At 38.7% G+C, this 13,075-nt stretch overlaps 1 protein-coding gene across 2 annotated transcripts in view; it reads left to right on the top strand.

The window, feature by feature from the left end:
• The window catches only part of LOC145690299 (muscle-specific protein 300 kDa-like), a 633,032-nt gene extending 629,231 nt beyond the window's left edge, over positions 1-3,801 (top strand). For both annotated transcript variants that reach the window (XM_081765072.1, XM_081765073.1), the window contains one exon: positions 472-3,801. In XM_081765072.1, coding sequence (XP_081621198.1) covers positions 472-703 — 232 coding nt within the window. In that variant the 3' untranslated portion in view covers positions 704-3,801. The remainder of the gene's footprint in view (positions 1-471) is intronic.
• The last annotated feature ends 9,274 nt before the right edge of the window (positions 3,802-13,075 follow it).

Here is a 13,075-nt window from a genome sequence, read left to right as displayed (position 1 = left end):
TGAACTAGATGAATAATTGAGAGTGATGATAGCTTAAAAATAAAAATATTTTTAAAGATATAAAAAACTAAGTTAAAAAATCTAGAAATGGAAAAGCTCATGCACCCATCGTCTTAACAGGTCGAGCTCTGGTTGTATTTAATATGTACATAAACATTAGAGTGTCGAACATTTCTTGAATACAACACTGAATGTGTCAAAGTTAATGATAACTGTTCTATTGCGAAAAGTAATTTAATTTTTAGCTAGTTTAATTATGTTGATATAATTTACAAAAAGTGTTAAAAAAAAAAAAAGCGAAAACGGCCCTTTTCCATGCTAGTTATAAACTTAAAAAGAACAATAAATATTGCATGTGAAGTTACCTTCTGTTAGGTATATAATCGCTTTTATGTTTTTCATGCCAAATATACCTGGCGTTTAGTCATAGTTTTAAAGTAGTTTTATTTATTTGAGTTTTTTCTTTTTTAGTGAGCGTACCGATTCTGATGATGTAGACACCAGTGTACTTTCCAGAGGATACCGGTTCCTAGGCAGGGTTGTAAGGGCAGCTCTCCCGATTCAGGCACTCATGCTGTTACTTCTGGGTGTCGCCTCGCTAGTACCTACGTCAGAAGACGACTATTCATGCGTACTCTCAAATAATTTCGCGCGAAGTTTCGAACCTATGCTCCGATACACAGATGGTCCTCCTCCTGTGTAGATAAGTATGTTGCTCCCGAGCAGATCTTTCCTCGAAAACATAGTAGTAGGTGAATCAAAATTCTACCAAAGAATCTTTGTACTTAAATTGAGATACAAGAAAGAAAATTGTTTGGACCAATAGATCTTATAATGTTAGTATTTGCTGTTAAATAGATTTCATATAATTCACTCCATTACAAAGCATTTAGGTTCTATTAAATTTTTAATTTTAGCTTAAGTTGCGTGCTCTGCTTTTTAATATGTATTTCTGGAATGCGTGCAAGTTCAGTTTTAACAATGTGCTGTACATTCTTATGCAAAAAAGAAAGGGATGGGGATGGTTATTTGTTATAGGAATCAGTTTATATCAATACAATGGCATTAGAAAGTTAATGTCAGCTGGTTATTTGTTTCATAACTTCCATTGTATTGATATATGTAATAGGATTTGTTAATTTTATATATCTGCAAGTTAGATCTCTGAAGTGTGTTTTTGCATATGTTTGTACTTTGATTGGGATTCTTCCGTCCTTGATATGGAAGAGAGAGTAGCATGATGTATGAAGATGTTTCATATTAAATATGACTCTGACTGATGTTTGTAAATAAGAGTACTATTCAATTGAATTGCAGATATAATATAATATATATATATATAAGACGTTATGTTTTTATCGTGTACGTATGTGAAGAATATGAGTGAAGTTTCGTATGTATATTGGGGAAATTTGTGAAACAGTATTGATCTATTTTATATATATTTCGCAAAAGTGAAAAAAAAAGAATCTAATTACTTGGATCAAGAACTTTACATAGAATTTTATGTCCCTAGCTAATTGACCTGTTCTCTTTGTGTTAGCTGCGAAATCTTGGCAAAACAGGAAGTGGAACGCCATTTTTGTCGAGAAATTGCAGTTGTATTTTTCTTGACCAAAAACCTCTTTAAAATATATATATAAAGAGAGAGGATAAAATATCTTTGGTGCATTTTTGTTTGTTGGAAACGTTTTTGAATCAGAATAATACTCTTGTTGCTTTGTTTTTTTTGTTTTGCGTTGGTGAAAATGCATTGTGATGTGTAGTCAATTGTTACAGTACTATGCATATGTTATCAGCATGTAAGCTCTCCAACATGTTCGAAATATATTGCATAGTGACGTATGTGTCCCCTAGTTACTGTGATAAGATTGTCATTGAATTACAAACGTGTTTTTAGAAAGAAAAAAGAAAATAAAAAGAATACCAAAAAAAAAATCACTGTATTGTTACAATTGCTACTAGAGTTTTTATATATATATGTATATTGGAATAGCAAGCAATTATATCGGAACTTGTGGCATTGGTAGTGTGTTTGTTACTTTGATTTCGTCGTATACGTAATGGTAATTGCATTGTTCTTGACGTAAAAACATAACATAAGTAGTTGGCAGTGCTATGATGGCTTTTCGTTGCTAAAAGAAAATGTAATGCTATGTCCTACTAGTAACAACTTTCAAGAACATCCATTTAATAAAAAGGATATTTACTGTAGACCATGCAATAAGATTTCTAGGTACATGATTCGGACTGTCAGTAAGAGAATTGAACAGAATCTATGTTATAGAATATGTGCTGCTATAAGTAAGTACAAAAGTGATCGTGAACCTCGTAAGAACTGTTTCTAAATGAAGGAAAAAGGCAAGTTACATCAATCATAACTGCTACAATTCTTATAAATATTATTGTATTGCGATTGCCATTAGATACGGCGAATTCTATGTTGCATTCAGTTACCAATGTTACATCTTTTTTTTCTTTGTAATAATCGGCAAGCTTTCAGAGCACAAAATTACATGGCAATTACTTTTTTTTTTTAATTGTACGCAATTAAAAGAAATCTTCATAGTTTAACAGTTCTTGTATTAAAAGTTACCTGATTTCATAATGGTGCTACATAGTTACGTATACATATGCCTTTTTCTGAAAAAAAATGAATAGAAAAGGTGATAATCCCCTCGTATTCCTTATATAGTGCTTATATTATTTCATTCATCAGCCAAGCACTGATTTACATTATATTCATGTTATCAACATAATACATTCTGTATATTGAACTAATTGTAATAAGTATTATGTACTGTATATACTGATAATAATTCCAGCAGGGAAAAGGTGCCAGATTTTTTGATTTATTTAGTTGTGGCCCATTATAATTGAAGTTACTAAACAACGTTTTAAAATTCATTATTTTTTAAATAAATTGTCCACCGTAATGTTTTAAAGTGTACTGTATAAGTAATTGTTTTAATTATTAATCACCGACAAATTGGAGTTTTGAAGGAAGAGTGTGTTGTACAATGTTTAACGTCTGGCACAAGGTATATTTTTTCACTGAGAAGAAAGAAAAAAAAATAGCGTGTTACATGAAAAAGAAAAATTGCAATGTTATGTAAATTTTGTACCGTTATGCTGGAAATTTTTAGCAGTTGGAAACTCATTACAGAAGAGTAAATTAAAATACAATTAATAGAAAATGGTTATTGTGGATGTATTATCTCACGATCAAGGAGTGATGTTTTCTTTTAATTCTCATTTTATTTTTTAAAAAAATACAAGTTTTGAAAAACCATTATTGTAACTCATAGGATTTTAAACTTACACGAATGACTAATGATACTTGCACTGATGTGTGACAAACAGTTACCAGAAAAGGAGGCATTGTTTTATTTAAGGGTTAATAATGTCTGAATTAAACCTTCTTATGAAGGACTATTGTTGATATAACTATTGTACCAAATATTTAGATAACCTATATATAATGATATATAAATATATAGCTGAAATTTTGGTGCATCCAAGAGAAATATTAAACTTTCAATGCTTCCATTAAATTTTAATATTATTGGTATAACAGTTAAAAAATAATTTCTTGTTTAAACACAAATGTGCAGTGCAAATTTATAATAACTACCATAACTTCGATAGATTTACTAATACCTGACCTCTGGACATATAAGTCTCCATTTTGGCAACTTGTAGTGGTGGTATTTTTTATAAACAAAGAGAAAGCTTAGCTGATGTGAAACTATTCAAAATGAGTATATATATTAAAAAGAATAAACGATCTTGACAGTAGAACATGTTTGCAATTGAAATACCCCTAAATATAACCCATATGTACGAGGCGCATCCAGAAAGTAACTTTCCCAGAGGTCTTGAACAGAAACAAAACACAATTGAATGGGAACATTTATTGTACCAGATATAGGATGTGTTTAGCTATTCCTCAACATATTCACCACCGGAATTCAGACATTTGTCATACCGTGGGATCAACTTGTCTATATCTGTGTCATAGAACTCGGTCACTTGAGATTTGCAACCACTGTTTGACAACTTCCTTCGCCTCTCCGTCATTCTGAAAATACTGATATTGACCTGATACGTGAGTGTAAGAACAGATGATAATCGCTCGGAGCGAGGTCCGAGCTATACGGTGGATGATCCAAAATGTTCTACCTGGCACACAACTTCTCGAACAACAGGCGCTCCGTGACAGTGGTGTGCAATAAGGAGCAGGAAGTCTGAGAGAACTGAGCACTGAGTTCCTTTATTGTGAAGCAAAGATTCTGCATGATGCGTTCCCGAACAAGGTTCGCCAAAGGTCGTCTGTGATGATAGTTGGTCACTCACTGCACTCCTCATCATGCACATTTTGGCATCCTACTGCAAATTGTCTACACCAGCAACACATCTGCTTGCTCATGACGTTAGACCTATAGACCTGACACAGCTGACGATGAGTTTCAATCGGCACTATGCCCTGTGCATTCAAAAACTTCTATCACTGATCGAACTTCACAAGTGGCGGGAATTGGAATAGGAACGTCTATCTTCAACCACTACCACGACACTACTGAGAGCACTAGGGAAATTCCGCTGGTGCATGTGTCATGCTAGTACCTTACTCTCATATGCACCACACAGTCACTTCGCGCAACATACGGTTCCCTAGCTATGGGACGCGTGGGAAAGTTACTTTCTGGACGCGCCTCGTAATATACGTCATTTTAACAAATCAAAGCGTGGACATATATAAATCAATATAATAGAGGTATAGACCATTGTTAGAACACAACACTGAATCATGAAATAAAAATACTGAGCTTTCGATCCATAAATGACGTATTGTTGAAATTTAAAGGGAGAAGATATGAATTAAAAATTGCGGATGAGTGATACATAACTAGGTTTCTAATTCTATCTAGAAACTTCTCTCTCTCTCTCCTACTCTCCGACAATGGACTGTTTGCAGCTTTGAGATCTATATTTCTACTCAGTGTGTTTGTGTTCTAAGCAATTATATATCTGCCCCGGAAAACAGAAAGGTGCTTGATTTCCAAATAAGTGCATATTCTGACTTCCCATTTCATGTTTAATGTTGGCAGAAAGGAGATAATTGGCAGGAGACAATATGAAAGGTCTGCAGTGAAAACTGAATTCTATAGAAGAAAGAAAGAATCGGAATTAATTAGTGTTTCATTCGTTTTTATGCTCTCCTGAGAAATTTGCAGTTTGGCGCTTAGCACCTTTCTGCTTTCTGGGGGCGATATATACCTATCAGTGGCGTAACTACTATGGCGCGAAACCCTGCAGTACGGGGGGCTACACTTCCAAGGGGGCCCTTCATCCTAGCCTTCCAATAGGTCGAATCAACATACTTTTCAGTTTTGTATTTGTCGGCAATGTTTCTCCACCCTCCCCTTTTTTCGACTATCTTTGGGAGGCGTGACGTGTAGGTCACCGCGAACAAAAAGGAGGGAAAATTCGGTTCGGTCGGCTTTCATAGGCTATTATATTTTTCTTCGGTGGGAAATATTGAATCAAACTTTAGAATTAACATCTATATTAAACTATTTGATATATTAAATTCACAGTTCCATTGTTGTTTTACATTTTTGCGTGACAGTATCCAGATTTTCCTTTTTGTTTTCAGCCAACAACTTACAGCTGTGATATTGGTTCTTCGTTTCCGATGGAAGTAATGTGCTTTGTGAAACAGCTGAAATCTGAAATAAGTGTTCAGAATTCTGTTTGATCTACAAGGCTTTTAATTGTGAAATAGAAGTCATTGGCATCTAACGTTTCAGAACTTACTGCCACGTATTTGTTGTTTTTGATGCTTCCTGTCTCTGTTAGTTCTGCGGAGAGGTTGATCTCAAAATTGAAATTAATATAAAACAATATGAGAAGCACAATGGGCCAAAATAGCTTAAGTGATCTAGCACTGCTCTCAATAAATGCGGACGAAGCTGAAAAAATGATTGTACGGGAGTTAGTAAAGGATTTTGCTGACAGGAAAGCAAGAAGGAAACCATTCAATTAATTCTGCTACTCTTCATGACGATGAGCGTCACAGACTGCAAATTGTGAAGCTTATTGAATAAATTATATGTATAGCAAAGTGGTTTCAATTTAAGCCTAGTAGTTGCATGCATTTAACTCATTATTCACAGATATAGGGAAGTATAGTTATTTATTGTTATCTATCATTCCACCAAAAATGTTATTAAGGCGGTGGGGATAGGTATTCTCTTGCGGGGAACCCATAAAACATAGTTACGCCACTAGTACTTATCTAGATTTTTGTACATCTTACAGAACTACCACTAACCTTTTTATGAGCTTGTGATTTGTACTCTGAGACTTACTTTACTAAGTCCAAGAATAAGTGGATCTTCTTTTCATATTTTTCAACAAATTGTCATTTAGTCTGAATAAAGTTGCAAACAAATTTGGGTTTCAGATTAGCTGCAAATCACTCATAAATATTGGAAAGCATTTATATATAACTAAGAGGAATATATGAATTAGAAATAAAGAACATATAAAAGATGCAAAGGATCAAGATTCTGTAATTTCTGGGCTGTCAAAACATCTATTTTATATATAGCACAAAGGTATACTTAAACTGAAAAGTAGTCAAAAGTATTAGGAATACATCATCACAAGGTAGGAATAAATGTGTTTGAGTCATATTGCATTAGAACCATACGTCCACCGTTAAAATCAAATGAAATTCCATTTTTAAGGATAGGGACAGTGTTATAAACAGCTGCATTCAATAATGTTAAATTTAGGTTAGTAAGTCAATTTCCGGTTATGCCCGAAGGGAGAGGGGAAGAATTGTGTCTGTGTGTGGAAGCAGGTAGGTGAAGATCGGCTTTTTTGTGCCTATGACAGTCATAAAAAGTAAAAACTGTTCCAAAGATCCAGTGTACCATATGAATATGAATTTCAAGCATTAAACGCTGCACCTATATAAGATACATATGAAACATACTATAGCAAATCATGTAAAGATTCCCACAAACAAAGCATGGCTGTTCATATTCTGTCAGGTTAAAAGTGTTGCCGAACTTGCAACAGAATTTTACTATGAGGCGCTTCATAAACCATTATATTTGTTGTTTTCGGGGATACTAGAGTTGATAAGCGTTCGTATAGTGTGATTCATGAAGTACCTCATGCTAAAATTCTTGTTGCAAGTTCCAATAAATAAATAAATAAAAGTATAAACTGGCAGAATAACAACGCTGCTTTGTTTGCGGGGTTCTGTAAGAGAGTTGCTACAATATTTTTCATATGCTGCTTATAGGAATGTAATGTTTAACGCTTGAACTTCATACGGTATATTGGCTTCTATAAACATCTTTACTTTTTATGACTATCATAGGGGGAAAAAGGCCGATCTTTACCCACCTCCTTTAGCAACTAAAATGGAGTGAAAACTTCGTAACGTTCATCCCCTCTCGTTACGTTTTACATTTTCATTTGTATATAACTGTCCTTTTGAAGTTTTCAGCTAGTGTGTGTGGGTAATAATTTATTGTTAAAACCATGATCGGGATTATCATTTTCATGGAAAAGAACTAAAGTGAATATCACGTAAAATATTCTTTAGAAGGCAACGTTCTTCAATTAAGTGTCTGGCCGATGATAGCAACAGGATTTGTTGCTGAAATGTTCCCAGTAAAGTAATTATGAGAATAGGAATCACAGGGCGCTTAAAATGATTAGTGGTTGCTAACATTATTAACATGCAGAAAGGGAAGCATTTTTAAGTGATTTTGCTGACTTAAGCGGTACTTGCTATATTGTAATTATCATTGAATAATTACATACACGTTTTAATCATCATTGAATTGATTTCCAAATATGTCATCAGAAATTTTTCTCTCTCTGTCGGTTTTAAGTTACAGTTGAATCCCTTGAAGTTGGATATAACTGGACATTTGTGTTTCCAGTTTAGATGATGTTGAAAACTAAGAACTTTCAAACTGTTTAATTCATGTAGAATCGTTTTACTGTATACTTTTTAAATGTCCTATGGTCATGCTTCCACGGTAAGCAAGCATAATCAGATAATGAACGAAATGATTGATTGATTGAAAGGGGGGTTTATATGGGCGCGTCGACAGCGAGGTCTTTTGCACCCTTCTCTGACTAGAAAAATGAAGTACCCAAAAACATAAAAGCATGGTATCACAGATATAATAAACTAAAAGCAAAGTCTGGAATACGTAAAAGGTGTCCAGTCATTTATGAATTAAAATGTCATAGCATTCAAGAAATGTGCAAACTCGATACACAAACACAAGGACGGGTTAGTACACAATGACAGGTTAATCTTCTCTGCCGGGGCAGCTCGGCAATAGGTGAACACACGTAGGGCAGCCCAGAATTAGTACTGAATATAACAGTGCAGTAATAGAATAAAAGCAAGGAAATGCTATGACAAGCATAAAATCATGAAAGCTAAGAAATAGTAGATAAAATCAGAAATAAATTAATTAAAAGGAAACGTGAGAAATGCACTCACAGAGCATTCAGAACATGCAGCTTCTGCAAATAATTGAACATTTTCTGAATCATGGATTCATCATCACCAAGCAAGATTGCCATATCGGCTGGTAATCCAAGTCGAGCTCGCTCAGGAGCAAGAGGCACACATTCCACTAAGAGGTGACGAATACTCAGGGGCTGACCACAATGACGACACACAGTCGGAGGCGTACGTCGCAGAAGATGTGCATGGGTAAGATGACTATGTCCAATACGAAGGCGTGCCAAAGTCCGCTCTTCCAGGCGAGATGATCGGGAGCTCGTCGACCAGACTCCAAGGTGGGGCTTCACTGCATGCAACTTATTGTGAATCTGCTCATCCCAGTGTGTCTGCCAGCGGTGAAGAAGAAGACAATCGATCACAGGACGAAGATCAGAGCTGGGAAGCGGTGACGGAGACTCAGGTCCTGTAAGGGCAGCTTCTCTGGCAACACGATCAGCACGCTCGTTCCCTGGAATACCAACATGGCCAGGCACCCAACAAAATTGGACATCGCAACCTGCAAGTCGTAAGGAACGGCAAGAGAGTAGAATTTGCTGAACTATAGGGTGCACACTTGACACATCCGTGAGACTATGTAAAGCGCTGCTGGAGTCAGAGCACACGAGAACATGTCGGAGATTGCGTCGACGAATATAATGCAGAGTCTCCAGGATAGCAACCAATTCAGCAGTGAACACAGTGGAAGTAGGATGGAGCTTCAAGCCAGCGCTATGATCATCCGTGACGAAGGCACAACCAACAGAATCTTCATGCTTCGAACCATCCGTGTAGAAGACAGCGTAGGTACGGTACGCATCCAGAAAAGAGAAGAACTCCTGACAAAATTGTTGATTGCTGGTAACAGACTTCTTAAATTGCGTTAGATGAAAGCTGACAACTGGTGGAAGAACTGTCCATGGAGGAATGGGCAGGAGGCCCAATGGATAGATGGCAGGGACATCGAGTCCAAGAGAAGCCCCAAGGTCTATAGCACGAATGCCAAAAGGCCGGGTAGCAGTAGGTCGTGCTTGATATCTGTCATAGCGAGCACCAGCCTCAAGGGCAAAGGCCGAAGGATGGTCAGGTACGGCACGGATATGGATGTAATAGCGCAGGAGCAGGCAGTCCCGACGGTGGGAAAGAGATGGTTCATGAGCCTCGACATAGAGACTAGGAATAGGGCTAGTTCGGAAAGCTCCAAGCGCCAAACGAAGGCCAAGATGATGAACTGCATCCAGATGACGTAGGATGGAAGGTCGAGCAGAACCATATGCAACACAGCCATAATCCAATTGGGAGCGGATGAGGCTACGATATAGACGCAACATCACCACACGGTCAGCACCCCACGAAAGATGGGACACCAAACGTAGTAAGTTCATGGAGCGGAGACAGCGGTACTTCAGGTCTCGAACGTGAACAGCCCAGGTAAGTCGTCGGTCAAACTCCAAGCCCAGAAAACGAACATGATCCACATAGGACAATCGAGAACAGCCAAGGAACAGCTCAGGATCATAGGCACAGTGACGAAGGCGACAAAAATGTACGCAGTGTGTTTTGGTGAGAGAAAAGCTGAAACCATTAGTGGTAGACCATCGCTGAAGGCGGTTGAGCGCTAACTGCAACTGGCGAGTAACTGTACGGAGATCACGTGAGCGACAGTAGATAGTAAAGTCGTCCACATAAAGCAGCCCATGAACAGAAGGAGAGAGCTGCAACATCACACTGTTCACTGCAACAGCAAACAATGTGACACTCAACACACTACCCTGTGGAACGCCATTCTCTTGTGGAAACGGAGCAGAAAGAGTAGCTCCAAGCTTGACTCTAAAAGAACGTTGTTGGAGAAAATTCTGGATGAAGAGAGCCAAGTGGCCACGTAAGCCCCAGAGATGGAGTTGCCTCAAAATGCCATATCGCCAAGCGGTGTCATAGGCCTTTTCAAGGTCAAAGAAGATGGCTATCAGATGTTCTTGATGACGAAATGCATCCTGAATAGCACTTTCAAGATGCGCCAAATGATCAGTAGTGGAACGGAAGCGCCGAAAGCTACTCTGAAGATTGGAAATGAGGCCATGGTGTTCAAGAAACCAGACTAAGCGGGTATTGATCATCTTCTCCAAAACTTTACACAGACAGCTAGTCAAGGCGATCGGGCGGTAGCTTCCACTGGATGTGGCAGGTTTAGCAGGCTTCAAAATAGGAATAATGTATGCTTCACGCCAGGCATCGGGGAAGGAGTCTTCAAGCCAGATGCGGTTGTACAGGTCAAGAAGATGTTGCTTGCCATCCGCAGGCAGGTGCCGGAGCATAGCATAACAGATGCCATCAGGACCAGGTGCCGTGTCCTTCGTAGAATCCAAACCAGCAGCAAGTTCAGCAGTAGTAAAAGGCAGATTATAAGCTTCAGCGGTGGCAGAGCGGAACTGAAGTGGAGTACGTTCGTTGCGTTGTTTATAAGTGAGGAATCCAGCTGAGTAGTGAGTAGAACTGGAGACATCCGCAAAATGACGACCTAATGCAGCAGCAATTCTGTCCTGATCAGTGACCATTACACCATCGATAATAAGGGATGGGACCGCAACGGAGGAAACATGTCCCTGTAGACGACGAATTTGCGACCAGACCGCTGTCATGGAGCTGCCAGCAGTAAGAGAAGAAACATAAGTGCGCCAGCTATGACGCTTAGCTTGCTTAATCAGATAGCGGGCTCGAGCACGAAGAAGTCGAAATTGAGCCAAATTATCAGCTGTAGGAGCACGATGAAAAGTACGTAGTGCTCGACGTCGGGCCAGAATAGCGTCACGAATCTCCTCTGACCACCAAGGAACGGTGCGTTTACACCGGGAACCAGCATAGATAGGAATAGAGTCGTGTGCAGCTGCAAGGATACTCTGCTGAAAGGCCTGACAATGACCATCAACAGTAAAACGAGGGTCTAAAGTGAAATGAAAAGTGGCGGAAAAATGATCCCAGTCTGCTCGACGGAGATTGTAGGCAGTGAACGGAGCAGAATGTATGAGCGGAAGACCATGCACAAGAATAGGAAAGTGGTCACTGCCACAGAGATCATCATGCACGCGCCAAGTAAGATGGGCACCAAGTTGAGGACTGCAAATGGAGAGGTCCAAATGAGAGTAGGTACCAGTAGCAGTAGTAAAATGTGTGGGACTGCCATCATTGAGGAGCAATGAGTTAGTGTTGTCAAGGAAAGTGGAAATCTCTTGACCTCGTGGCTCAGTACGAGGAGAGCCCCACAGTGCATGGTACGAGTTAAAGTCACCCACAAACAGAAATGGGGATGGAAGCTGTCGAGCAATCTGTTCAAGATCAACAGCAGTAAAGGTGTCATGACGCGTAAGGTAGATACAACAGAAAGTAACAGGTTGTCTTAAGAAGACACGAACAGCTATAAGCTGGAAAGCACTATTCACATGGATGAGAGCAGAATGGTAAGCATCAGAGACCCCAATTGCTACACCACCTGCTGCACGACCTGCAGTAAGCTGATCATGACGATATACAGTGTAACCAGAGAGAACGGAGTTGCTAGTAGAGGTAAAATGCGTTTCCTGAAGACAGAATATGGTAGGATGAAACAATGTCAATAACTGCTTAAATTCCTCGTAGTGTGTGGAATAGCCATTTAAATTCCATTGAAATGAAGAAAGATAGAGGAAACGGAAGAACCTCGAGAGAATCGACACACACGGTGTTTGTCGACTATAAAACCCATTTAGCACGACCTGAGATCGGTCCAGGGACTATACACATCAGAGGTGAGCGCTCTACCACTGAGCCTCCGTTTCCCCTTATTACATATATGTAACATGATGTTGATAGGTTACTGTATTTGGCAGGGTATAAGGTTCAGCATGCTTTCAATTTAGAGAGAAAAAAATACTTTCACTGCATATTATAAAGCTTCTTGAATATAATATTTTAGCAAGGAATTTGTGGTATTACTAATTGTAGAATCGTCCGTGCGTCTGGGAATGGTTAGCGTGTGCGAGTCGAGGGAAAAGCACACGCACTGAAACGGTAAATAGAATTATAACATCCAATACTTCATTTACTGAATCACTGAACTGTATATAACCAGTGGCGAAGGGTGGTAAGAGGCCCTGAGGCCCGGCCTACCCATTTACTTTCAGAAATTACAATTCATAATTTATTCTTATTTCTTGTCACAGAATGTTAGATAAGTTGACGAAAAATATTTTATTGTAAGATAAAGAAATCGTGGTTAGCACCATTGTTGTGAGGCTCCGCAACCAGTGTCTCAGGGCCGCCAAGCTGCTGAGGAAAACGCGCGAGAAAACGTGCTACTGATAACCTGCAAGTGGCAACCGAGGCGAACGCAGCAGAAGCAGAAGATAACCTGCAAAGGAGACCGGCCTCAGCACTTGTTGACTTTCGTTTTACGTATGTGTCCAGAGTGCCCTTTCGATTGTCTTCGACTTCGATTCGAGAGCAAGATCACATGGTGTGTATTATAATTGAGTGGAAGTGTGGGTGTTTTTG

The sequence above is a fragment of the Thermobia domestica genome, chromosome 7 (assembly GCF_964235325.1).
Source record: "Thermobia domestica chromosome 7, izTheDome1.hap1.1, whole genome shotgun sequence".
NCBI lineage: Eukaryota > Metazoa > Arthropoda > Insecta > Zygentoma > Lepismatidae > Thermobia > Thermobia domestica.
The sequence above is the reverse complement of the archived record's forward strand: the minus strand, read 5'-3'. Positions and strand labels throughout refer to the sequence as shown.